Here is a 25,579-nt window from a genome sequence, read left to right on the forward strand (position 1 = left end):
GGCAGACAGGCTTCAGTATTGGCTGGAGGGTAGTGGACACTCAGTGGCTGGCAGTAGAGCCCCTGGCAGAGCCGATGGGTGGGGCAGGATTGTGCTTCAGACTACAACCCTTGGTTCCAGCCAGGAGACCACTGGGCTAGTCAGGGAGAGCTTCCTGGAAGCAGCACTGACTTGGGGTGTGGCCCCGATGTCTGCAGCATCTGATCAACACAAGCCACAAATGCTGTCAAGACTCCTCCCCTGTTCCAGGCCTGAACCTTGTCTTTATGTCCCCGCAGGTGCCTTGCAGATTGAGAGCAGCGAGGAGTCAGACCAAGGCAAGTACGAGTGTGTGGCGACCAACTCTGCAGGCACACGCTACTCGGCCCCCGCCAACCTGTATGTGCGAGGTAAGGACTCGGGCATTGCAGTGCGGGCCCTGTCTCCAAGGAGCTGAGCTGCCTCTGCTGGCTGTGGACACATGGGGGCTGCCGAGCCCAGTCTCCTCCTTCCCGCCTCTTTCTGCAGCTGTCACAGCAGCAGCAGCAGCGCCCACTGAACAAGCTCACAGTGTCCACCACCACTCTGTCTGTCTCCCCTGCAGGCCCTTTGGGAAGCAGCCGCTCTTGGGAGCATTTGTATCTCTTATAGGTCCTGCACATGGGCCCAGAGCCCCATGGGAGTCCAGAGCCTTCCGAGCAGACGTGTCTGTGTGTGTGTGTGTGTGTGTGCAGCCACACACATTAGTGTGTAAACGTGCACACCTGCTGGTCTTCCTAGAGTCTGCCCTTCTCCCTTTCCCCCATGCAGGGTGGGCTCCAGGCCAGGTGTGCCTACCGTCTGGCCAGGTCTGCCTGGAGCCTTCCTGGAGGGGAAGCCAGCTGTACTGTTACCAACCAGGACCCTTTTGTAGGGGTCAGGCTGAGGCAGCCCTGCAGGTGGTCACCATGTCCCCGGTGTTCCTTGCTGGGACTGAGTGGCTTGTGCATTTCCCCAAGTCCAGATACCCAGCGGAGAGGCCTGGGGACTGTTTGGAGTGTCCAGTTTCTGCTGTGCTCACAGCCCTCGGGCAGTTAAGCTGGCCACCTGCTGCTTCCCATGAACATGCTGAGTCTGGTGTGCATTTATGCCCAGGAGGGGCCCTGGGAACCCCTCGTCTCTCCCACCGTCCCCTCCTTTAGCCTCCTGCACAGATGGGCAGCATTAAAAGTGAAACCAGCTCCCTCGGGGACTTGTAAAGGAAAGTGGATGGGGTTTCCTCGCGGTGATGGTTTCAGCACGCCAAGTGCTCAGTGCAGCCTCACGAGGGCTGTCCAGCTATCCACCCAGGGCCAGGCACGGGGTGGGGCGATGGCAGTGGCCTGTCCCACTCTTTGGGGTCACAAGGTCAGACAGGGCAAAGACCACCTGGGAAGGGTGGTCTTACGGAAGGGCTGCTCCATGTCAGGGCACCGGTTACTGACAGACTACGGGCTGCCAGCCCATTTGGTGATGGGCATATTATGCTTCACTGGAGTTGGCGTGGGATGGGAGGTCCGCGCTGGCCCCCTTGTCAGGTGTGCTGCTCCTTGAGGCTCACCTGGGCCATCCCAGGACCTGCCTGAAGGAACGGCATCAGAGCAGGGAGACCTGGAGCACCAAAGCCACTCCACAGGCCAAGAGGAGGGTTGTAAATTCCACAGCCTTCCCCCTACACTGCTCCAGACGGAGCTTCTGGCAGGCGTGCAGGGGCCTGACAAGTCCCCTCTGAGAGACAAGCAGTTGGAAAGAACCTTCCTTGTCAAAGACCCGTCTGCTTCCACCTGGACCTTTCCATGTGCCCGCTGGTGTGACTCCATCCCAGGGTTTCTCAGCTTGGGCACTATTGACGTTCGGGCTGGATCACCCTCAGTTGTGCGGGGCTGTCCTATGCAATGTTGTCAGGTGTTTAGCGGCATCTCAGGCCCACTAGATGCCCGTAGTAGCCCCTCGTCATGACAATTCAGAATGTCTCCAGGCCTCGCCCAGGGTTGCCTGGGGGAACCCCTGCAGGTGAGAACGGCCCTGCCTGGACGGCCTCCCATGGGCAGTCATCTCCATCCATCTCTTGTCCACTAAGCTCGAGGGCATGTCTCCTCCTCCGATTTGGCTTCAGTGTCTACCTCACTTCCTGCCTCTTCTCCCCCAGACTCTCAGGGCTCCCACCGCCTCTCTGAGGCCCTGCGGTGGCTGCATTTAATGGGACAGCGAGTGTAAAGTTCCCGGCGTGTCGCCAGGCACGCAGGAAATGCTTGGCAGTCAGTGGCCACGGCTGCTGTCAGGATAGCACCGGTGGGGGAAGGATGCGTCATCCAGTTACTCTGACTTTGCTTGTAGTTGCCCGCAGCGCCACCCACAGTCTCTCGGGCCCAGGCATGCCTGGTGGGCCAGCCTCTCTCCCTCACCGTCTGACTTTCCCGAGTGACTCACTCTTTCCTTCCATCCACAGAGTCTCTCTCCTCCAGCTCTCAGGACGTACAGCTGCCAGGAGCCAGGGCAAGGCCACACCCTCTGCAGAGCCTGCCCTACCTGCCCTTGACTTTCCCCTTCTCTGCAGGGAGCTGGCCACTAGGTCACAACGGTCTCTAAACAGGGCGATGTCTTCGCAGCCTTTCTCCCCACAGGTGCCCAGACCAGCTCCTCACACTAGTGCCGTGCAGCGTGGGGCTTCCTCAAGGTGGCGGGATTCTGGCGGCTCGTGTGCTTCGTGGGTTTGTGGGCTGGGGGGGCCCCCGACTCCAGAGCCCAGCTCTCTGGGTCTGTCCAAGCCATGGGGTGTGCGTGAGGCATGGGGGCCGTTCTGTGCCCCACTTCCACCCCTCCCGGTCCCGCCCTTGGCGTCCCAGCCCCTGCCAGGGGACTCAGCCCTGTCCACTGTGTCCTCCATGAGTCCTGAGTCTTTCGTGAGCGGCGTGGTCCGCGCGCACCTGTGTGCACGTGCGTGTGCGTGGGGCACAAGAGTCTTGTCTCGTTTCCGTGCTGTGTGGGCAGATGAAGGTTGGCCTGTTTTTACTCTCTCTGTGTTTCTCCTTGTCTTTTTTTTATTCCCTCCTCATCCTCATCGCACTCTGCCATCAACCCAAACTCTCATCTCTCAGATCAGCGAGAAGGTTGGTCCTTTTCACTTCTTATCCATCTACAGTTCTCCCGTCGATGGGATGCTCCCGTCTGTAGGGACCAGCGGGCACGGCCAGCTCCCTCGGGCTCGCTCCAGCCTGGCCTGCCCGCCAGTCGGGCTCTGCTGTCTATTGTTTGGGCCGACAGGCGGGCAGGACCAGGGGTGGGTGGGCAGGTCCCCCTGCCCCGCATGTTCCTGCCGCTTGGGTCCCTGATAAACCTTGTGTCTGCATGTTCCTTTAGTTGGGCTACCCTGCAGGGTTGGGCGAGTCTGGTGCATGGCACGAAGCTGCACTTCACCTTTTGCCCGGGCTAAGCCAGCTGTCTGTTCCAGGTGAAATTCAGGTGTGGTTGTGGGAGTTATGAGCTGAGGTGCCTTCCAGTCACTTAACTCCACGTTTGCCTGAGCTCAGCTGAAACCCTTGGGAAGACAAAGGGAAAAGGCTCATCTGGAAGGAGCTCACCCCCTCAAAACCGTGCAGCGCAGGACAGAAGTCCTGCAGCGTGTGCCCTGTCCTGGCCCAGCAAGGCTCAGTAGAGCAACAGCCCTGGCGTGCCTCCTGAGCTTCGTGTCCGTGGCTGTCTCAGGCCCACTAGATGCCCGTAATACCCACATGGGTGGCACATGGTACACTCTGGTCTCTTTCCTCCCTGGCCAGATCCAAATGAAAAGCTTCCCACCTGCCCCAGGCCCCTCTCTCTGCCTGAGCCTGCCAGACAGCTCCACGCTGGGTCACACCTCGAACGATCTACTGCAACTCTGAGGCCCACTTGGGAGCCCTGAAGAGGCCCTGTCCCAGCCACAGGTTGGAAAGGGCTTCCTGGAGACTCCGCTCCAGCCCTTCCCAGAGCAGGCTCACATGGGCTGTTCTCAGCCCACCCGCAGGGGCTGGCAGTTCTTTCTGTGCCCCGTGGTCTGAGTGGTAGAGGAGGCCCACCTGTCCACGGGGCTTTGGGCTGAACCCCAAGGAGCTGAGCTGGGCCACCTGGTCCCCTTGGAATCATCTCTGTGGCTTGAGTTTCCTCCATGAGGGAGAGGGAGCCAGTTGAGAGGAGGGCTGCAGCCTCAGCTCAGATATCAGCCCTGAGCATCCAGCCGTATGCACTCCTGAGCTCTGGGGCATCTGGGTTACACCATTTCGCTGACCGGGCGATCTGCCCGTGCAGTCAGAAAACAGCCATCAGCAGAGACGGCGCAGCCTGCAGCCGCCTCCCTGTACGCCCCTCTCCCCCGCCCTCCTGGTCCCTGGTCCCTCCCTCTCCCCCTCCGTGGTCCCACCAAAAATAAGCACGGACACAAATATTTAACAGGAAGGCAGAAGTGAGTTTCTAAATATTCCGGGGGGATTTGCTGGGCTGGTAATTTGTTTGGCGCTGATAATTACATCTTACATTTTTCCAGCTTTACTTAAAACTGTGCGCCGAGTGTGCCGGCATTTAATTACTGCTCTGCGGCAGCCACAAGGTTATTTATTAAAGAGTTATTTTATCTTGATACAGTGGATCCTGCCCCTTTATCCCCTCCTTAATGTTGTGTTATTTTCATCAGAGAAATTTCCGCGCGTGAATGCAGATTGCGGGGCGGCCTCCCCCTGCTATTAGGCTGTCACTCCACTGAATGCTGGTGTCTCCGGGCGCCACCCCGCCCCATTAGAGGGGTTGTCAGCGCAAATAATTAGACTTAAAAGTTACAGCTAAAATATAATCCAGAAATGGCAGGGCCCTGTTTTGGAAACTGTCTGTAAAATGTCAGCGCTCAGGATGCACGGGGAACAGTCAGGGACCGGCGTTGTTGGAGCTCAAGATCAGACCCTGAGTGCATTTTTCCCAGCTCTGGGTTTTCCTTCCCTACTGTCGCTCTGTCAAAGACCGAGTCCAGGGTGAGTCCTGTTCCTTTTGGAGGCCTCGTGTCTGAGAGCAGGAGGAATGACAGCGGGGCTGCTGTAGTGAGGCGCCAGCCCCTCTGGGCTGTGGAAATGGGGATGGTTGTCCGAGCAGGTCCAGGATGCACGGCCCCACGGGCACCGGCGACCCCAGCAGGTTGTCTCTCGCCTCTCTTGCCATGTGGCTGAAGCGCAGTGTCCTTGTGAAAGCGTCAAGGTTCGCACACCCAGGAGCGTCTGGGCTGGAGGCCCTTGGCTGCTGCGAGGGGTGACAGTGGAACAGAATACCTTGTCCTCCGGGGACGTGGGGGATAAAGTCCAGTCAGCTTTCCGTGCTGCTTAGGTTGGAATCCAGGGTTGATTGATCAAGGACCTACTTCCTTTTCCTGGGGCTCTTTGTTCTTATAGTCAGGGATCGGACCAGGCCCCAAGATTCTGCCACTGACAGGGTCAAGCTTGCAGCCGAGAGCTCGCACATGGCACAGGCTCTCTACGTCCCGCCCATGTGCCGCCTGGAGAGCCTTGGCTAACCCAGAAACCAGCTCGCTTCAGAAGCTTCTCTCTGGAGTCACCAGGTGTCTCTTTTCAGCCCTGTCAGCCTGGGCTCAGAAGGGCATGCATTTTCCACCAGGCAGACCGACTTAGTACCTGGGTAAACTCGGGCATGTCACTGAAGTATCAGACTTTTTAAAAATCCTAACCCAAGGATATTTTCCAACTGATGATTAGAGAGAGTAGAAGAAAGGGAGGAGGAAGGGTGGGAGGGTGGGGGTGGGGGGTGGGGAAGAGGGTCAGGAATTGAGCCTGCAACCGAGGTATGCACCCTTGACTGGGAATCTAACCCAGGACCCTTTGGTCCGAGGGCCGAGGCTCTAACCACTGAGAAAGCCGTCTGGGGCTAAAATATCAGCCTTAAGCCAGTCCCCTTGTCTGTAATTGGAAGGTGATATAGCCATGGAGACCTTTGGCACATGGCAGGTGCTCCAGAGCAGTCTCCCTTCCCTGAAATGCATGAGCGAAGAGGAGATGAGGCAGCCCCTGGCTGAGAGTAGAGAAGATTTGGTCAGTTAAAACTGCCCCTGTGCTGTGCTGGACCCCGGACCCTGGACCCTGGACCCTCTACAGGCGGGGGCCTGGCCTGCACACAGACCTGCCTGCGCCTCTGCTCCCCTGGCCTGCTCCTCAGGCCTAGCTCCAGAGGGCAAGGGGTGCCCGCACCACCAGCTGCCCACTGCTCCTTTCCATGCCTCCTGACCTCACCTTTGTGCCATCTGTGGAGCGTGTGCAAAGGGAGCTGGGTCGTGGCTTCCTCTTGCCAGCCAGGCTCCGGGGTCCGCCTGTTCTCTGCCGCACAGACCTGCTCTTCCTGCGACCTGCTGCTGTCATTCGGTGTAGACTCCCAGCTTTAGGACAGATGGCAGAAACCCACTTATATGAGCTTAATCACAACAGGGAAACTTGCTAGCCTTACCAGACAGAAAAATGTAGAAGTAGCTTTGGCATCAGGCAGGACTGGATCCAGGCATTGAACGTTTGGGTGGGCATTTGCCTGCCTTGTCTCTTAGTTCTGCTCCCCTCCGTTAGTTCACAAGCAGGTCCTCTCATCCTGTGAAATATGGTCCCTGGTCCCCTAAGCTTAGCCACCATAGCAGAGAAGGAAGTTCGCTCTTCTAATCATTTTTGCAAAAGTCTAAAGGCTGCATGTTGTTAGCCAGGTCTGGGTCACATGCCCCATATGGCAAGAACGGGTTGGTTCCCCTGAAGGAAATGAGGATGCCAGTTCTAGAAGGTAGAATGGTATATGTCTATGAGACATGCTGAGACCCCAGTGAGCCTGGGGACACAGGGAAGTGAGCACGCCCGTGACATAGGTGATTCCTGGCCCGCTCAGGCGACTGGCAGTGTTTCTGTTGTCTGGAGGCCTCAGAGTGAGGTGGTGTAGATGGAGGCGGGGCCGGGGCTGGGTAAGGTAGGGTTCTGTTAATCTGGGCTGAGGAGTCATTGGGGACCCATGCAGGAATTTTTTAACGGGGAAGTGATGTGAGCAGATTTGTGCCAACTGTTGGTTGGAGGGCCAATTATGGGAGGGGGCCTGGGGGACGACAAGGCAGGAGAACAGTGAGGAACCCGAGGCAGCAACCCAGGGAGAGATGGTGGTGGCTTAGACCTTGGGAGACCAGTTGCCGGGGATTTGGAGAGAAATTAGTGGGTCTGAAAGATACTTTAGGCGGCAGTAGGGCACGGTGATCTACTTACTGGGCATCTGGTCCCTGGGCCGCAGCTTGACCTTGTCCAGGGAAGTCAGAGGTTGGAGCGGGTGGTCTCTGCATTTGTTTCCAGCTCTGATTCTGTGGCTCTAGGCTGTGCAAGCAGCAGAGCCTGAAACCCATAGTGGAGGTGCTCCTGGTGGGGCACCAGGGTCTTGCATGCCCGGGCTCCCCAGCAAGGGTCCTCTGAGACCCGCACTATCAGTGGTGCCCTCTGGTCATTTAGCCTTGCTGCCTGCCTTCTCCAGCCCTGTCTGCAGGGGTGCCCAGGAAGGACACACCCCAGCCTCTGCCACCAGCTGCATGACCCGTCTGCGTGCCAAGCATGCCTGCCCATGGCTAGGTCTTGCCCGCCTTCCCCCTCTGCATGTTCCGAATGTCTGTGCCAAGCTTGCCGTTTGGGGGCGGGGAGGTCACTGGGCTGCACCTTGGACTGAGAAGCTCAGAGCAGCTTCTGATCTACGGAGCCCAAGGCTGGAGGTTGTGGCCAGACACAGCCACCCTCCCCCTTGAGGTCCTGTTCATTGGCGTGGAAAGCCGTCTGCTCGGCACCCTCATCATGTTACTGCCATCATCATGCCCATCCTGCCCGTGGACCACGTCCCTGGCCCTGCCAGACCCTTTGCCCCTGCCCAGGCCCTCCTGAGGAGCAGCCCCTCCCATTGGGTTCCTCGGCTGTGCCTTGAGCATGGCTGAGGTCCCAGCAGGTGGCATGCCACTACCTTCGTCTCTTCCCCTTGGGCTTGGAGGTGGAGGCAGTGACTCCAGAGAAGGTGGCCATGTCACTCCCAGACTGACCCTCTGCCCTGCTCCAGCCGTGCTCCAGACCCTCTACCTTAGGGTGCCTGGACTTCTCTCACTAGTGCCCCACTCGCCCCTCTGGAAACCCTTGGTGGGGGGTGGGGGGTGGGGGGTGAGGAGCAGGTAGGGGCAGGCACTGGAAGGTGACCTGGATTGTGGCCTTGAGTAGACCTGGCCTTTGCACTGAGTCCCTATATGGCCCTGGGCAGATGGACTCTTCTGGGCCTCAGTTTCCTAGGCTGTAAAATAAGAATTTGGTTGCGGAATCTCTCGTGTTCCAGACAGTCCCTGAGTGTAGGTGCTGCTTCTAGCCTGAAAGTGGGGTGGGAGGTGGTAAGCCAGGGCTCAGGGACTCCGCCCCTCCGATCTCTGGGGTGGGATTGGCTCTGACGAGAGGGGCTGCCTGGATGAGGGGCCCCTGCCCTTCCATCCTCCTGCGTCCCCTGCCCAGCCTGTGAGTGCCTCTCTCCTCCTCCCGCAGTGCGCCGTGTGGCTCCTCGTTTCTCCATCCCTCCCACTAGCCAGGAGGTGATGCCGGGCGGCAGCGTGAACCTGACGTGCGTCGCCGTGGGCGCACCCATGCCCTACGTGAAGTGGATGATGGGGGCCGAGGAACTCACCAAGGAAGACGAGATGCCAGTTGGCCGCAATGTGCTCGAGCTCAACAATGTCGTGCGTTCCGCCAACTACACCTGTGTGGCCATCTCCTCGCTGGGTATGATTGAGGCCGTGGCCCAGGTCACAGTGAAAGGTGAGTGCCAGGGTGCACGCTGCTGTGGGGCCGGGCCAGGCCAGGTCATTGCTCTCTCCGGGGTGCATCGGCTCTGGGGTCCTCCTGGCCCTCAATAGTGGAGGGAGGGGTTTTTGTTAATAGTCTTAATAATAATAGCTAACCGGTCCTGAGTCCTGAGGGCAGACGCCAGGCTGGGAAGTACAGATTACATTATTCAGTCTCATTGTCACCCTGGGGGGTAGATCCTCTCATCATCCCCTTTTACAAGTGAAGAAACGGAGATGCAGGGTCCACAGAGTAATAATGGAGCGGCCACTTGAACCCTGGGAGGTCTGACTCCACAGCAAGCCCTTCTAACCCTGCGTAGCGCCAGACCTGGGTTTCCCAGCCTCTCAGCAAGAAGGATGTGAAGTAAGATAAATAGCAGCCAAGGAGGATGTTGGTTCCCGGGAGCCCTGGAACAGGCTCTCGTATATAGCAGACCCCTCGGCGCGCCCGGCCTCCACTCTGCCCCTCTGGCCCTCCCCCTCCCTCGGCAGCTTGAGTGATCCGTGTAACATGTACAGCAGGATCGTGCCGCTCCCTTTGAAGAAAGAGAGAAAGCCTTCCAGTGTCTCCCCATGGCTTTTAGGATGAAGACCAGGGATCCCCACTGCAACCTCCTCGCTGTTGCCCACCCCTGGCTGTCGCTGGCTCCATCTTGCTCCCTGGGTCTTAGCCCTGTGAGACCTTCCCTGGTCACCCCATCTAAGGAGATTCCCTGGATATTTTTCCCCATCGAGCACCTTGCTCTCTTCTGTCCTTGCACATACCAGAGTCATCCTCAACGTTTTGATTGCAGCTCTCGCACTGGAACTTTAAATTCCATGAAAGCAGGGACCTGTGTGACACGTGCCCTTGGCCCTAGCCTAGTGCCTGACACACAATAATAATTTGTTGAATGTTGACGGTGGGCCTGGAACTTCTCTATCTTTAATGTCAGCCAAGTCACTGGGCCTGTGGGGCCAACAGCCCATCACTCTTTCTAAAGCCCACCTGAGCTCCCTGAGGAAAGACCTCCCCCTCCCCAGCCTGTTATACATAGGGACCAACAGGTGAGCCCAGGCCAGCTGCAGAAGCAGGTCCCTACCCCCCAGCCTGTGTGCCTCCCATCTGCATGGGACCCGCGCAGGCAACGTCACGTCTGGGTCTGATTGTCAGAGGAGTCACAGGGGCTGATGTCAGGCTCCAGGGAGTCCCAGAAGTGACGTGCCTCGACACCAGAGGACCCCAGGCCCCTGGAGGCACTGCCAGGCACCGTTCCCGCTAGGTGCCCTCCGAGGTCACTGCAGACATTCCAGGCCGTTCTTCAGGGTGGGCTGTGGGGGTCAACTACACTTTGGTTAGATGACCCCCGAGAGCAGGGTGGGCCCCTGAGGTCATGACCTCGGGTAACCCTGAGCCTCCCTCTTTGTCCCCAGCTTTGCCAAACCCTCCAATTGACCTTGTGGTGACAGAGACAACGGCCACCAGCGTCACCCTCACCTGGGACTCTGGGAACTCAGAGCCCGTGTCCTACTATGGCATTCAGTACCGTGCATCGGGCACGGAGGGCCCCTTCCAGGAGGTGGACGGTGTGGCCACTACTCGCTACAGCATTGGCGGCCTCAGCCCCTTTTCAGAATACGCCTTCCGTGTGCTGGCGGTGAACAGCATCGGGCGAGGGCCGCCGAGTGAAGCAGTGCGGGCGCGGACGGGAGAGCAGGCGCCCTCCAGCCCGCCGCGCCGTGTGCAGGCGCGCATGCTGAGCGCCAGCACCATGCTGGTGCAGTGGGAGCCCCCTGAGGAGCCCAACGGCCTCGTGCGGGGGTACCGCGTCTACTATACTCCGGACTCCCGCCGCCCCCTGAGCGCCTGGCATAAGCACAACACCGACGAGGGGCTCCTCACCACTGTGGGCAGCCTGCTGCCTGGCATCACCTACAGCCTGCGCGTACTGGCCTTCACCGCTGTGGGCGATGGCCCCCCCAGCCCCACCATCCAGGTCAAGACACAGCAAGGAGGTAGGTGGGGGCAGCATGCTGGCTGGAAGGCCCTGGCAGAGCAAGGGCCGGGGGCGGGGGGCAAGGCTGTGGTGGCACCTCCTTCCACAGACTGTGTACTTGGGGTTCAGGGAGGATGAGGGCCTGTATTCCACACATGCATGGTCCCTTGGAATGCAGGATAAGGGTGTGGGGGGTACAGATCTGCCTTCCCCTGCTCCTTCCCCGGTGCCCTGCCCTCGGAGGGACCAGTGAGGCTGATGGTGCCTGGCATGGGGTGTTGCAGTGCCTGCCCAGCCCACGGACTTCCAGGCCGAGGTAGAGTCCGACACCAGGATCCAGCTCTCATGGCTGCTGCCCCCGCAGGAGCGGATCATCAAGTATGAGCTGGTGTACTGGGCAGCAGAGGATGAAGGCCAGCAGGTGAGCGCCTCGCAAGGACAGGAGGAGGGAGGAGGGCTTCTGGTCCCTGGGCGTCTGTGGTGGGCTTCCCCGGGCAGGCCTTTCTAGAATTGTGTAGCCCCTGGGGTCCTCCTTGGGGCTCTGTGGCTTATGAGACCTTTATGCTTCTTAGTCTTTGTCACCCTGTGCTGGGGGCAAAGTCATTAGGTCTGTCCTTGAGTGTCCCGGGCTGTGTGGCCCACGGGACACTGGCAGAGCCTAAATTTCCCCTGGGGCTACATGTCCCAGGTGTTCCCCTGCCCACGTGGCCCTTGTGTGGTCCAGGTGGCCATGTGGCATGGAGCCAGCACCGGAGCCACACTGGCTCCAGAGGGGTCAGCTGCACCCATGTTGGGGAACAGCCTCTGCGTGACCTTGGAGGTCAGAGCGGTCAGTGAGTGCTCCCTGCTCTTCCAGCACAAGGTGACCTTCGATCCTACCTCCTCCTACACCCTAGAGGACTTGAAGCCTGACACGCTGTACCACTTCCAGCTGGCCGCCCGTTCTGAGATGGGGTTGGGCGTCTTCACCCCCACCATTGAGGCCCGCACGGCACAGTCCAGTAAGTGTCTTCTGAGACTGCTGCGTGCTGCAGCTGGGCTGGGACACACACACACACACACCCTCCCCCTTGACCAGGCAGGCGGTCAGGTCAGCTGGGCCCTGGACTGGACTCTGGTCTAGGCTTCATAGAGAGGGACAGGTAAGTGCCCTCTAGTCTGTGTCCAGGTGGCTACTGCACTCATTGCTTCCTGCCTGACTTCTGCCCCTGCCACGCCCCCTCGCCCCACCCAGGTAAGTTCTGTGTCTGTGACTCATCTCCTTCCTCCACCCGCCTCTGCGTTGGTCACACCAGCTGGCTAGGCAGTCCTCAGTTGTGGGACCACGACACTCGCTGTGGCCAGACCAGCCATCTCCCTCCCTGTAGCCCCACATTTCATCTCCTCCTCACCCATATTCCCGCCCTCATGCCCCCACCATGAGTATGTGTGGGCCATGCATTCCTGCCAAGCCAATTGGACACAGGGCACACCTGTGAGAATGGGACCATGTGACTGAGCGTGTTCATGTGCCTGCACTGCGATCACGTGGCCATCTGTGTGGAACCAACCGCAAGGCTGTTTGTGATAACTGTGGCGTGTGTATTGCTGTACTCCCGCATGAGTGCGACTGATTCCGTGAGCGGGCGTGTTACCACATCTGACCACCTGACTGCAGTCCTGCAGGTGTGTGTCAGTGAGTCTGTGCCTCTGTGATTGGGTCTGTAAAGCTGTTCTTAGGATTGGGACCCAGCAAGTGTGTCTCTGGGTATCTGACCCCTGACCCTGTCTGTGGGTCTCTGCAGCTCTCCTGATGACACACCATGGACCACGGCTGTCTGGTCATGTGGCCACAGCAGGCCACTGTCCACAGGCTCTGGGTGATGGCAGTGCTGTGGGTATGTGCCTGGATGGGACCGTGGCATTGGGACAGGAAGCGTGTGTGATAACCTTAACGCACGGCAGCATCTGTGAGAGGTCCGTGTCACAGCGACCACTCAAATGTGCCAGTGATGTCAGGGAGCCACGTGTGAGGTGATGCTCATGGATTCGTTCCACAAGCACCTCTTGTGCTCCTGCTGGGCGCCAGGCCCCACACACAGTGCAGGCCTGGCAACACGACCCTGGCACAGCCTCTGCCCACGGGAATCCTAGTCTGCTGTTAAACCTGCAATTATCCAAATGAGCTTTTAATTACATTTGTGTAAAGTGCTGTGGAGGAGACAGACAGTGGAGAGATGGTGGGACGGGAAGAACCTCATCTGGTCTACGGGTTCAGGGAGGGCTCCCTGGGGTGACACGAGGCCTTGGGCAGGGGGTCAGCAGGCGCCAGGGCCTGAAGGAGGCTGGTGTTTGGTTGTGGTCAGGGGCAAGCAGCAGGCCAATGTGGCTGGAGCAGCAGCCAGACCACGGGGACAGAAGGCAGGTGGGAGTGCTGGCTGACTGGCTGCTGCAAGCGGATGCGTAGAGTTGCCTGACAGGATGCCAGGGACCAGTGAGGAGGCTGTGCGACTGTTGGCAAAAGGTGGCGGCTCAGGTGAGGTGTTGCTGAGGTGTTGGCAGTGGATGTGCGGGCTGTCTGGGATGCTGACTGGCCAGGATCTGGTGATGGATGAGTCTAGGGGGCTGAGTGGGAACCGTCAGGGGAAGCCTCTGCTTCTGATGTATAGACCTGGGAGGAGGGTGGTGGCTCTCCTGAGGGTAGGCAGTGGGACAGAAGCAAGCACTCAAGCTCCAGATAATATTCTCCATCCGCTTGGCAGGCTGCCGGAGCCCGGGTGAGATGGAGGGCCTTGAGGAGGATGGCCGGAGGTGGGAGGAGGTCCAAGAGAGGGGGTGTTGGAGGTGGAGGAAGAGAGTTTCAAGAAGCAGGCCAGGTGTTGCTGCTGAGAGGTCAGGACCAGAGGAACGGGGAGGAATGGGTCTGGAAGAGAATTTTGGTGGTTTGAGGGACTGACGCGGACTGGATTTCACAAGGCAAGACGGGCGGTAAGGGCATAGAGACAGAAAGCTCAGGCGTCAATGTTTAGTCGGGGGGAAGGGGACCCCTGTAGCTGGTGGGACATGGGCTGAGGACGGGGCCTGTCTTTTCTAATGGGAAGTCTTAACATATTAAATGCTGCTGGAGGGGAAAGGGGAATGGAAGGCTCGGGAGAGGCGGGGCAGAGCCCAGGTGCTGGGAGTGATTGGCTTCGGGCAGGAAGGGGAGGAAAGGAGAGAATGCAGTTTGCTGGTGGATGTGGCAGCAAGAGGTGGATGGAGCTGCTTTGGAGAAGCTGGTTTCTCTGCGGAGTAGGAGAGAGGGTCAGATGCTGAGGGAGGGGGGTCATGGGAGCCGGAGGTTTGAGAGGCATGGAGGAGGTTGAAACTACTCTGTGTCACATGGCAGAGTGAGGTGGACAGGAAACAGGCTGTCAGGCAGCGTGGAGGGCCCAGGCGAGGCCATGGGCATGGGATCAGAGGATGCCACCCTGACTGGCCAGTTGGCTCTCCCGCCCCAGTGCCGCCGTAGAGAAGGTGGAGAGTTGGGTTTATTCAGAGCTCAGGGGCAGGCCGGGCAGGAGCCGGGGGCAGGAAGGGGGAGAGGGAGTTGGAGTGTTGGTAATACGGAGGACTTCAGTGTTCAGGCTGGATGCTAAGGACGGTAAGGATGGGGTCGATGGGCAGAGGTCTCCAGGGGGTACAGAGCAGGCACAGTGCTGGGGGCCTTGAGCAGCTGAGCTGGGAAAGTGGTGAGGCCTGCGAGGGAGCTTTGGAGCCACGGTTTGGGAGGTAGGGCTGTTCCCGGTCACGGCATTATCCAGGGCATGAGCATGGCAGTGCTGGGGAGGAGCAAGCCTTGGAGTGCGGAGGCTGTGAAGTCACGTGGGCAGGGGTGGTGGCAGCACCTGAGATGCAAGAAGCCCATGGGGTGGCAGCAGTCCTGAGTGGGAATAGGGCCTGGAATGTCAGTGGGAGCAAGGAAGGCATCGACCTGCCTCCTGACCCCCAAGGAGCCCATTGAGAGAGCACCTTTCTCAGGTACTTTTTCTCCAAACTACCCGGGGCCATTGGCCTCCTCTGCATCTGGCCTCCATTCTTTGTCACCTGTGGCTCCGGCATAGACCCCTGTCCAGGCAGGCACAGGCCAGGGGCATCCTTGTTCCAGAAGGGCCATTGCAGCCTCTTGTCCTCAGAAGAGAAGAGCTGTGTGCAGTTGCGTGCTCGGGGTGGGGGTGGCATGGCCCCATGCTTGCGTGTGCCTGATGCTGTGTGTGTTTTGGGCGAGACACCGTATGTGTGAGGCACTGTGTGAGAGACACCATATGTATGTGTGGGAGATACCGTTTGTGTGTGTGTGTGTGTGTGAGAGAGAAAGCGAGAGAGAGAGAGAGAGACAGCTGGCGTGCACATGCCTATGGTCCAGGGGTAGCCAGGCTGTCTGGCAGCAGTGGCTGTAGTCTGCCTGGGGGACCCTCGGATAGCCATTGCCCCTCAGGGAATGACCTTCCTGGGTGAGTTCCCCTCCTCTGTGACTTGTCACCGTGCCTGTGACCCCCCTCCATCTGCCTGCTTCCCCCCATTTGTCTTCCCCAGCCCCCTCCGCCCCTCCCCAGAAGGTGACCTGTGTGAGCACTGGCTCCACCACAGTCCGGGTAAGTTGGGTCCCACCACCGGCCGACAGCCGCAACGGTGTTATCACCCAATACTCGGTGGCCTACGAGGCGGTGGACGGCGAGGACCGCCGGCGGCAGGTGGTGAACGGCATCAGCCGCGAACACTCCAGCTGGGACCTGGTGGGCCTGGAGAAGTGGACGGAGTACCGGGTGTGGGTGCGGGCGCACACGGACGTGGGCCCCGGCCCCGAGAGCAGCCCGGTGCTGGTGCGCACCAACGAGGACGGTAGGCAGCGACACCGGGGGACGGGCGGGAGGGAGGCCTGCAGCCGGGGCCTTTGTCTCTCACAGGCCCAGGACTCCTCTTCCTGGTGTAGGCATAATGGCCAGAACCGGGGAGATGTAGCTTATGGGAGAGCCTGTTACGGGATAGCCTATGCCCAAATTCCAGCCTTCGGGGCTATTTCCAGGGCAGCCAGAGCCTTAAAAGGCTAAGATGAAAGAAGTAGCTCCCCTCCTCTAAGATTTGAGAGATGAGGACCAGGAAGATTGGTGCCAGAGACACTCAAAACACAAGGGAGACTCCCCCTGTCCCGGACATTGGCATGATATGGGGCCCAGGAGGAGATACAACAGGCTGTGCTGACTTTGGGGCCATCAAAGACCTCTCCCCGAGTGAGGTAGCCCTAAGCCAGAGGGGCCACAGGGGCCTGGGTTCTCCCCACTGCCCGGCAGAGGGAGCCCTCCGTGTTCTTCTCCAGGGACAGGTGGTCTAAGGAAGTTATATCAGGGCCTCTCCTGGGGCAGTGGGGTGCAAGGGCAAGCAAGGCCCTGGAGTGTGATGTGCCCACCCGAGCCAGGACCCCTACCTCCAGGACTGACTTCTTGTCTCCCTGATCCCCAGTGCCCAGTGGGCCACCACGGAAGGTGGAGGTGGAGCCGCTGAACTCCACTGCCGTGCACGTCTCCTGGAAGCTGCCGGTCCCCAGCAAGCAGCACGGCCAGATCCGAGGCTACCAGGTCACCTATGTGCGGCTGGAGAATGGCGAGCCCCGAGGCCCACCCGTCATCCAGGACGTCATGCTGGCTGAGGCCCAGGTACGCCCCTGGGAGATGGTGGGGTGGGCGGGTGGGCGAGACCAACACGCCGGCTTCCTCTCTGGAGCCCAGGTTTGCTCCCTCCCCTGCCTGCTCCCAGAGGGATGGTGGCACTGAGACCAGGAGGTTAGGGCTAGGTTCCAGAAATAGGCCCTGCCAGCCCCCTCCGCCCTGTGCCAGTCCCGGCCTGGCAGTCACCTCTGTGGCTCAGCCCCCAGCACCGGCACTAAATAGCTCTGTCTCCACAGACCCAGGCCTCCTTTGTCACCGCCACCTGGGCTTCCGCCCCTCCAAGTCCTCCTGTGAGCCTTCGCTGTCACATTAGGCAAGGCTTTCGAGATATACCTTCCTCCTAGACAGTGCTGAGCTGGCCAGCTACTGCTCCCACAAGGGCCGGGAAAGCCCTCCTGGGCAGTCTTCTCCCCCAGCTTGGCCCTTGGCCATTGCCGCGTTCTGTGAATGGCCAGGCTGGGATGTTAATCTGTGCCAGGCCCCCAGGAGGATGGCTCAGTCCCGTATGCTTACTCTCAAGAGCTGGGCCTGCCAGCAAGCCTCACATCTCCCTCTGTATTCTGTCCTGGGGGGCGATGATTCTGCCCCTGAGCTTGGGGTGAGGTCCCTGGGGTATCCTCAGCACTGGGTTGCTGTTCAGATGAAGAACCTGGGGTCCTGGGAGGGGGTGTGATGGTCCAGAATTCCCAGTAAGTAGGTGGCTGAGCTTGGATAAGAAGCCAGGTCTCTGGAGTCCTGGGGAAGGGGCTGTGATTGCTATTGCAAGCTCCCTCCCAACATATTCTGCTGAAAAGACCTAACATCCGGCGTGGTGTGCTCTCAGCGTCTCCCCATCTAGAATCCGGGCCTTCAGGCAGCCAGCCCTCAGGAAAGGAGCCCTGATTCCCTCCAGAACCATCCACCCTCCCCATCCAGCTTCCCACCCTACCTGGGCTGGGATCGGAGGTGCAGGCACTTGCCCTGCTCTGTGCTTACTGGCGGTCTCACCCCCATAGACAGGGGCCTTCATGCCTCCCGCTGGGCTCAGCCCTCTGAACAAGATTCCTTTTTCCCTAGGAGATACCCTCTTCCTCCCCTCAGCCTGTTGGGTGCTGAGAGAACAAGGGGGTGGAGGAGGCAGGCATGTATACCCGCCGCATTCCTGGGGCAGGTTGAGGGCTCCTCCTGGAGCCTCAGTGGACACACCCACCCAGAAACATCCCGGGAATGGGCTCTCTCCAGCCCCTCCCGCCCTAGGGGCCAGCACACAGCTGCAGCCAGTGGGGTTCTGGAGAAGCCTCTTCGGGTGCCCCCTTCTGGTCCGAGGTGGTTTAAAGGGAGCTGGGCTGTAGGAGGAGGGACATTGCCCTCTTGGCCTCAATCATCCTGTGACCTGGGTGGGGGTGGGGGGTTAAGCATGAGCTCAGGCTCCAGGGAAGCCCCCGTGGGACTGGGTCATTCTGCTCTGAGCCAGTAGGAGAGCAGATGGGGCCTGGTCCCCCGTCTGGCCACAGGGCCCAGCTGTCCCCTGAGTGGTCTGTCAAGGACACCACAGCCTGTCCTTCACCCAGCAGCACCATCTGCTAGGCTCAGGGCCCCCATCCATTCTGAAAGAACCATGGGGTATGTGCTCCCGAGAGTGTGTAGCCAGACCAGTCTGCTTCTGTGTATGTCTCAGGTTTGTCTCTGTTTCTCATGGTCTCTGACTGTACCTCCCTGTGTCCTTCTGTCCCTTTCTCGTGGTCTCTTTCTCCTTTGTTTCCGTTTCTCCCTCTCAACTGTGCTTCTGTCTGTTTCATTCTCTTCTCTCTCCTTTCCTCTGATCCCTTCCTGTTCTCCTTCCTCGTTATTTTGCTCCACTTGCTTTGTATTTCCCTTCCTCTCTCTCACTCTGCCTCCAACACAGGAGAGGGGCCCTGTGAGAACCTCCCTGCCCAGACCTGCCTTGCACAGTGCATGCCTCCCATCAGGCAGGGAGCCTAGAGCAGAGGTGGGCCCAGCCATGGCTGGTAGGGGTCTGCCAGCGGCCTCCCCCCATATCCTGTCCCACTTTCCTTGCAAGTCCTTTTCAGCAGCGCTTCCCAGAACAGAAGGAACTGGGCACAGTGTGCAAAGGCCAGACCAGCACTGTGAGGATGGCTGGGCTGGAAGACCCGTGGTACCTCCCTCTTGGAGATGTCACAGACCGTTTCCCTGCACTGTGCTGTGCTATGCACCTGCCAATCCCCAGCACTCCAGTGCCATAGGATTGCAGGATGGAGACGTTACTTCCTCCACCTGTCCAGCCTAACACCTACTGCATCATGAACTAAAGAAGAATGCACCAAGAAATAGCAACACTGCAGCCCTGATGCATGCCTCCCTACCTTGATGAGATCTTAGGCATCCCAGGGAGGAACAGGGGTCTGAGTGCCTCCCCCGTGCCTGTGGGGCAGGACCCGGGCTCTGAGTTTGGCATTCACACCTCTGTCACCTTGCTGTCCGGCCTGCCCCGGCCTCCACCCTCAGCCATGGTGCAGCTCTCAGTTCCCCAGGACAGTCCTCCTGCCTAGGATGACTGTATAATCTGTTGTCCCAAGCGGGATACTTTTGAAGGTAAAAGGATACTTTTGCGAGTCAGTAATCATACCATGGTGACAAGTGTAGGCCAAGCCTGTCCCAGGCAAACCAGGTTGTGCAGCCACCCTCTCTGCTCATCCCGTGGTGTCTTCCCTCCCCGCTGCCTGAGCTGTCCTGCCCACCCCCATGTCGGGCAGCCTGGCCCTCAGAGAACCTTCAGTAGCCTGGAGCCCTCCCTTCCTCAGCCCTGACACACACAGTTGGGCTCATGAGGCAGGGGCTGGGATCTTCAGGTGGAGAGTTGTTTTGGGGTGCTGCCCTCATGGGCACGTCTGAGGCCCATGTCCTCCATCTGCCCTCCCTGGGCCAGACTCTCTCCAGGCCAGAGTCTTTCACATCCTGTCTCCCTTTCTCTCCCTCTCCCGCGGTCAGTGGCAGCCAGAGGAGTCCGAGGACTATGTAAGTAACAGGTGTGCGAATGCGGGCGAAACCTGGGTCAGGCTGGGCTCTTGGGTCACTCCCTCTCTTCCGCCTTTCCTCCCAGCCTGAGCCGCCAAGATCCACAGGGCACCAGCCACATCTGGAGAAAATAGGCATCTAGACAGGAGCCCCGAGCTGAGCCGCCATTGGCCTTGCCTCTAATCCTTTCTTCTCGCCTGTTGAGCAGCAATTTCTGGCCAATGTTTGTGATTGACCAGGGCCTGGCCACTGCTCTGGCCAGACGGGGATGGAGTTAAATCCAGTCCTGATTGTTAGGCCTTATTGATCCCTGGAATGAAAAGTCACCTGCTCTGGGCCCAGGCTGGGAGGGGAATCCGGGGAGCCCGGTTCCATCATCGGTGCATTCTGGAGTCCCAGCCCTGGGAGACCCTCCAGCTGGGGCAGGAGGGGGCCTGCAAGGGTTTGGTGGTGGCTGCAGTGACCCCTCCGAGGCTCAGAGCTGGGGGGACACCAGGGCTGGTGGTGACAGCTCTGTTCCCAGTGCACGTTGGTCCCTCCCTTCTTCCCTCTGTGTGGCGTGGCTTGGTCTCCCATGGTTTCTCAACATGTCCGAAAACGATGCCTTGGCTGGACAAGGGCATATGGGCAGGGCCTGCCGAGGCAGGGAGGACAATGCCTTGGCTAACTTCTCAGGCATCATTGGACTGATGGGTTAGTGCATTCCCCAGTGTGGGGGTTCCCTGTCCTTGTCTCTCCTCCCTGTCTCAGGAGGCATTGCAGGGCATAAGGTGTTCGTGGAGCCAGTGCCTCGATGGGGGTCAGATTGGGGTCCTGACTTGATCCTGCAGGGTGGTACTTTGGCCCATTCCTCTACCTTGCTCTGTGGGTGTGCATGGGTGTGTGTGCCAGGAGCCACGCAAGGTGCTGTGTGCGTGCGAGGCCCTGTGTATCATGTGTGCACAGACCTCACGAGGTGTTATTCACGGAACAATGGAGTGAAAGAACAGTGTGGCCCTTTGTTCTTGTCTGAAAGGAAGAACAAGCTGTCTGCCCCAGGTGTGCGGATCCTGGGACGGGCGGGGTCCTCCTGGGCACACGTCCCACCTGCCTGGTCCCGCCTCTAGCAGAGGCCAGCTTTGCACAGCACCCTCCCAGGACCTCCGGCCCTCTGAGCCTGGGGACTCCCCACCGGCTGAGAACCTGAGGTGCCTGGTCTGGCCTCTCCTTGCTCTCCTGTGATGGGCATGGGCTCCTCCTCCTCCCTTAGGAAACCACCATCAGCGGCCTGACCCCCGAGACCACCTACTCCATTACTGTCGCTGCCTACACCACCAAAGGAGACGGTGCCCGAAGCAAGCCCAAAATTGTCATGACGACGGGGGCAGGTGAGTAAGGGGCCTGGACGGCTGAGGGAGGGGCTGCGAGGAGGGCAGTGCCAGAGCCCAGTGCGTGGTTGTTCAGTCCCAGGCCGGCCCACCATGATGGTCAGCACCACAGCCATGAACACTGCCCTGCTCCAGTGGAACCCACCCAAGGAGCTGCCTGGCGAGCTGCTGGGCTACCGGCTGCAGTACTACCGGGCTGACGAGACAAGGCCCAACACCATAGATTTTGGCAAGGATGACCAGCACTTTACGGTCACTGGCCTGCACAAGGGGGCCACCTACATCTTTCGGCTTGCCGCCAAGAACCGGGCCGGCCTAGGTGAGGAGTTCAAGAAGGAGATCATGACCCCCGAGGACGTGCCCAGCGGCTTCCCACAAAACCTGCACGTGATAGGGCTGACTACCTCCACCACGGAACTGGCCTGGGACCCCCCAGTGCTGGCAGAACAGAACGGGCACATCACTAGCTACACCGTGGTTTACCACGACATCAACAGCCAGCAGGAGCTGCAGAACACCACTGCCGACACGCGCCTGACTCTCTCCGGCCTCAAGCCAGACACCACTTACGACATCAAGGTCCGCGCACATACCAGCAAAGGCGCCGGCCCACTCAGCCCCAGCATCCAGTCCCGGACCATGCCCGTGGAGCAAGGTGTGTGCTGCGGGCACGTAGCTGCTCCTGGGGACCTCTGCTGCTTTTGACCCACTGACTTCTGGCCACTGATCCACCGGCCTCTGCTCTGTGACCCTCCAGTCTCTCATGGCCATGACCACTAACCTCTAGCAGATGGGCACTGCATTCTCCGTGTGTGACCTCTGACCTCTGCTGTCTTGACCTACTGACCTCTGCTGTGTGACTCTCCAGTCTCTTGTGACCTTGACCCACTGATCTCTCTTGACTGTATCACCGTTCTTGGGTATGCGACACTAATCTCTTGGGGCTACAACCCACTGACCTCTTAATGGACGTGCTGCACTGTCTCTGGTGTTTGGCTATATGCTTCTCGTGACCAAAGCCCACTGACCTGTGGCCACTCTGACCTGGTGCCTGTGAGCGCCAGCTTTGACCCAAGCACTCTTGGAGATCCTGGCCATGGGTGCTGTGGCATCTGCCAGCTGGGTGCTCACTGTGTGGAATTGCTGGGCCTGGGGGCTGAGCTGTGTGATTTGAAGCCGGCTGGGAGTGGGATACCTGGTTTTCTGCAACTATTCCTAACCCCTGCACCTCAGTGAGTGTCTCTTCCTGGCTGGGAACCTTTCAGGCCCATTCACTCCACCCCAGTGACCACAGCAGCACTGACTCCCTGCTTATATGTTCCACAGTGTTTGCCAAGAACTTCCATGTGGCGGCCGCAATGAAGACGTCTGTGCTGCTCAGCTGGGAGGTTCCTGACTCCTACAAGTCGGCTGTCCCCTTCAAGGTGGGTGAGGGCCACAGCCAGTCCAGCCTGCACGCGGGACGGCACGGCCACAATGCCAGTCCCGTTGTGGGCACGTGTATGTGTGCGTGGCGCAGAACCCTGGTTAGGTGTGTGCGCACGAGCTCCATCCTGCAGGCCTGTGACGGGGCGCCCCTCCCCCCCCCCTTTCCCCGCAGATTCTGTACAACGGGCAGAGTGTGGAGGTGGACGGGCACTCGATGCGGAAGCTGATCGCAAACCTGGAGCCAAACACAGAGTACTCGTTCGTGCTGATGAACCGGGGCAGCAGCGCCGGGGGCCTGCAGCACCTTGTGTCCATCCGCACAGCCCCTGACCTCCTGCCGCACAAGCCGGAGCCCGCCTCTGCCTACATGGAGGACGGCCGCTTCACCCTCTCCATGCCCCACGTGCAGGACCCCTCCCTCATCAGGTGTGCAGACGAGGCCTTGGGCAGGAGGACAGGGCTGGTGACGTGGGCATGGACAATGACAGACCTGTTTCCTGCTCTGCCCGCCCAGGTGGTTCTACATCGTGGTGGTGCCCATTGACCGTGTGGGTGGGAGCATGCTGACGGCAGCAAGGTGGAGCACACCTGAGGAGCTGGAGCTGGACGAGGTGCGGGCTGGGGCAGGGCAGGGCGACTACAGCCCTGTGGCAGTGGTTCGCGGTGGCCCCAGGGGCTCCCCTAAATTGGAATCACTTTCTGGTTGCTCTTGTTGGCAGCCAGGCCCCTCCGGGGAAGAGGGACTCTGAGATGGCTCCCGGGAGTTCAGAGAACTGGCTTGTGGAGGATTCCCTGGAGGAGTTTGCCAAGGATCCCTGGAGTGGGAGAAGGCAGAAACATCTCTGTGGCTCTAGAGAACCTTGAGTTCTGTAGGCTCTAGAGCAGTGGTTCTCAACCTTCTGGCCCTTTAAATACAGTTCCTCATGTTGTGACCCAGCCATGAAGTTATTTCCGTTGCTACTTCATAACTGTAATCTTGCTACTGTTACGAATCGTAATGTAAATATCTGATATGCAGGATGGTCTTCGACCGCCAAAGGGGTCACGACCCACAGGTTGAGAACCGCTGCTCTAGAGGGTCTCCAAGGTCTAGAGTGGAGCCCCCGGGGCCTTTGGGAGCCTCGTCTTGTCCTAGCAGCGTGGAACCGGCAGAGGCAGGTTACCCAGAGGGAAGGAGCGGCACTGCTATTACTGGGTTGGCGGGAAGGAGTAGCATTGCCGGATCCGGTGTCTAGCATTTTTCTGCGAGGAAAGCAGGCTCAGGCCCCTTACACAGACGGTGAGCCCTGGTCTCGGCTCAGGGACACGTGCTCCGGGGCCGGTGTGACTGTGCTCTGCTCTGTTAGCTCCTGGAGGCCATCGAACAGGGCGGCGAGGAGCAGCGGCGGCGGCGGCGGCGGCAGACAGAGCGGCTAAAGCCTTACGTGGCTGCTCAGGTGGACGTGCTCCCTGAGACCTTCACCCTGGGGGACAAGAAGAGCTACCAAGGCTTCTACAACCGGCCCCTGTCCCCGGACCTGAGCTACCAGTGCTTTGTGCTCGCCTCCCTGAAGGAGCCCGTGGACCAGGTCTGCCTGAGCCACCTGGGCCCCCAGCACCCCGAGACCCCAGGCCTGACCCCAGACCAGGCCAGGCTCAAAACACCCTGAGATCCCAGGCGTGAGGCAGCCCCAGAAACCCCAGACCTACCTAAGAGATCGTAAGACACCAGCCTCTAGGATCCAGAAAGCCAGGCCTAATCTATCCTAGGCACCCAGTCAGCTGACCAGGCTCTTAGGTCCGGGAGACCAGGCCCAGCCCCAGAGCCCTCTCTCAAGGTTTGGTGGGCAGCGGGTGGGAGATCTCACACCGAGCTCACCGCCTGTGCTGTCCCCCCACTGGGCCACAGAAGCGCTATGCCGCCAGCCCCTACTCCGATGAGATTGTGGTCCAGGTGGCGCCGGCCCAGCAGCAGGAGGAGCCTGAGATGCTGTGGGTGACGGGCCCCGTCCTGGCAGTCATCCTCATCATCCTCATTGTCATCGCCATCCTCCTGTTCAAGAGGTGAGTATTGCGCTCAGGACTCCAGGGCAGCCACCTGTCCCCAGACTCCCAGGCCCTCCCCAGGCGTGGTGCATTCGGGCGCAGGGCAGCCACCCCCGCCCGGGGCTCGGTGGGAAGCCAGAAAGAGCAGAAGCAGCGTGTGTGCACATGTGTCTGTCACCTGGGTTGATAAGAAGCCACGGCTTCACAGAGGCCTGGTTCACGTGCATCCGTGGGCGTGTCTGTCCATTAGTCTCTGTCCGGCGGGCGTGGGCATGTCTGTCTCAGATACTGCCCTCTCCTGGTCTCCTACCGTCAGTTCCTCTGCCGCCATTCCCAGATGCCTCCCCGGCCTGGCTCTCCCGCTGAGGCCTAGGGAGGGCCCGGCCCGGCTGGAGGCCCCCCTGCCCACGGATGTTTACGTGGCAGACACTGATTGAGTGCTTGCTGCGATTGCAGCATTCATAGCTGTCCTAACTCAGTGCATCTTGAACTTTCCTCGAAACCCTCTTCCCATCGCCCTAATTACCAACCAACCTGGGTGTCACCCTCACCCTTCCCCTCCCTCTCCCTCCACTGCCTCCTCTGAGCCCTGTCCTGAATACCTATGGATCTACTCCCCCTGTCCCGCTGGGCTCCCCACGGATCAGGCACGTGCAGGCAGCTGGGACCTAGCACACAGCACATCTTAGTTGTCTCCCCACCTAGTTGTAGCCACCTGCTCTTGGGGTCCCCCTTTCTATCCTTTAATCTTGCAGCCTGAATGGTATTACCAAAGATTAAAATTTGTCGCCTCAGTTTAAATCTTTTTAGTGATTCCCAAGATAAACGCTCACCTCAGTAACCTGACAGTCAAACGCCTGGCTAGCCTGGCCCCTGCCACCACCCCCGGACATTGTCACACAACTGATGCAGCCCCCCCCCCCCCCCCCCCCCGCCAGCTCAGACTGTGCCCCCCTCCACTCTGCAGCTGCCCCATGCCTGCCCACCTACCGGCTGCCATCTCATCCCCTAAGGCTCCCCCGGGCCCCACCTCTTCCCCACACTGTCCCTCATCTGCCCCAGCGATAAGGCAGGTGCTGGGCCTGCATATCCAGCACCCAACACAAGGCTGGGCCTGCAAGACACGTCAGTGAGCGCATGTTGGTCTGTGTGTCTGAACACATCTCCATGTATGAGTTCCTGTGTTCTGTGCCCCATCTCTGCCCAGACCCCTGGCCCCTGACCTGGCACCCATTGCCTCTTCCCCGAAGAGTTAGC

The 25,579-nt window shown here is 59.6% G+C and overlaps 1 protein-coding gene across 7 annotated transcripts in view; it reads left to right on the forward strand.

The window, feature by feature from the left end:
- The window catches only part of PTPRF (protein tyrosine phosphatase receptor type F), an 80,929-nt gene that overhangs the window by 41,247 nt on the left and 14,103 nt on the right, over positions 1-25,579 (forward strand). For 2 of the 7 annotated variants that reach the window (XM_059689848.1, XM_059689850.1), the window contains 15 exons: positions 279-389; positions 8,547-8,816; positions 10,259-10,840; positions 11,106-11,242; positions 11,678-11,822; positions 15,376-15,681; positions 16,300-16,493; positions 19,476-19,502; positions 20,752-20,869; positions 20,946-21,524; positions 22,196-22,293; positions 22,470-22,723; positions 22,812-22,908; positions 23,644-23,865; positions 24,186-24,340. In XM_059689848.1, coding sequence (XP_059545831.1) covers positions 279-389; positions 8,547-8,816; positions 10,259-10,840; positions 11,106-11,242; positions 11,678-11,822; positions 15,376-15,681; positions 16,300-16,493; positions 19,476-19,502; positions 20,752-20,869; positions 20,946-21,524; positions 22,196-22,293; positions 22,470-22,723; positions 22,812-22,908; positions 23,644-23,865; positions 24,186-24,340 — 3,295 coding nt within the window. The remainder of the gene's footprint in view (positions 1-278; positions 390-8,546; positions 8,817-10,258; positions 10,841-11,105; positions 11,243-11,677; positions 11,823-15,375; positions 15,682-16,299; positions 16,494-19,475; positions 19,503-20,751; positions 20,870-20,945; positions 21,525-22,195; positions 22,294-22,469; positions 22,724-22,811; positions 22,909-23,643; positions 23,866-24,185; positions 24,341-25,579) is intronic. The other 5 variants (XM_059689849.1, XM_059689851.1, XM_059689853.1 and 2 more) reach the window with 3 other exon arrangements.

This window comes from Myotis daubentonii, chromosome 3 (genome assembly GCF_963259705.1).
Source record: "Myotis daubentonii chromosome 3, mMyoDau2.1, whole genome shotgun sequence".
Classification (NCBI taxonomy): Eukaryota; Metazoa; Chordata; class Mammalia; order Chiroptera; family Vespertilionidae; genus Myotis; species Myotis daubentonii.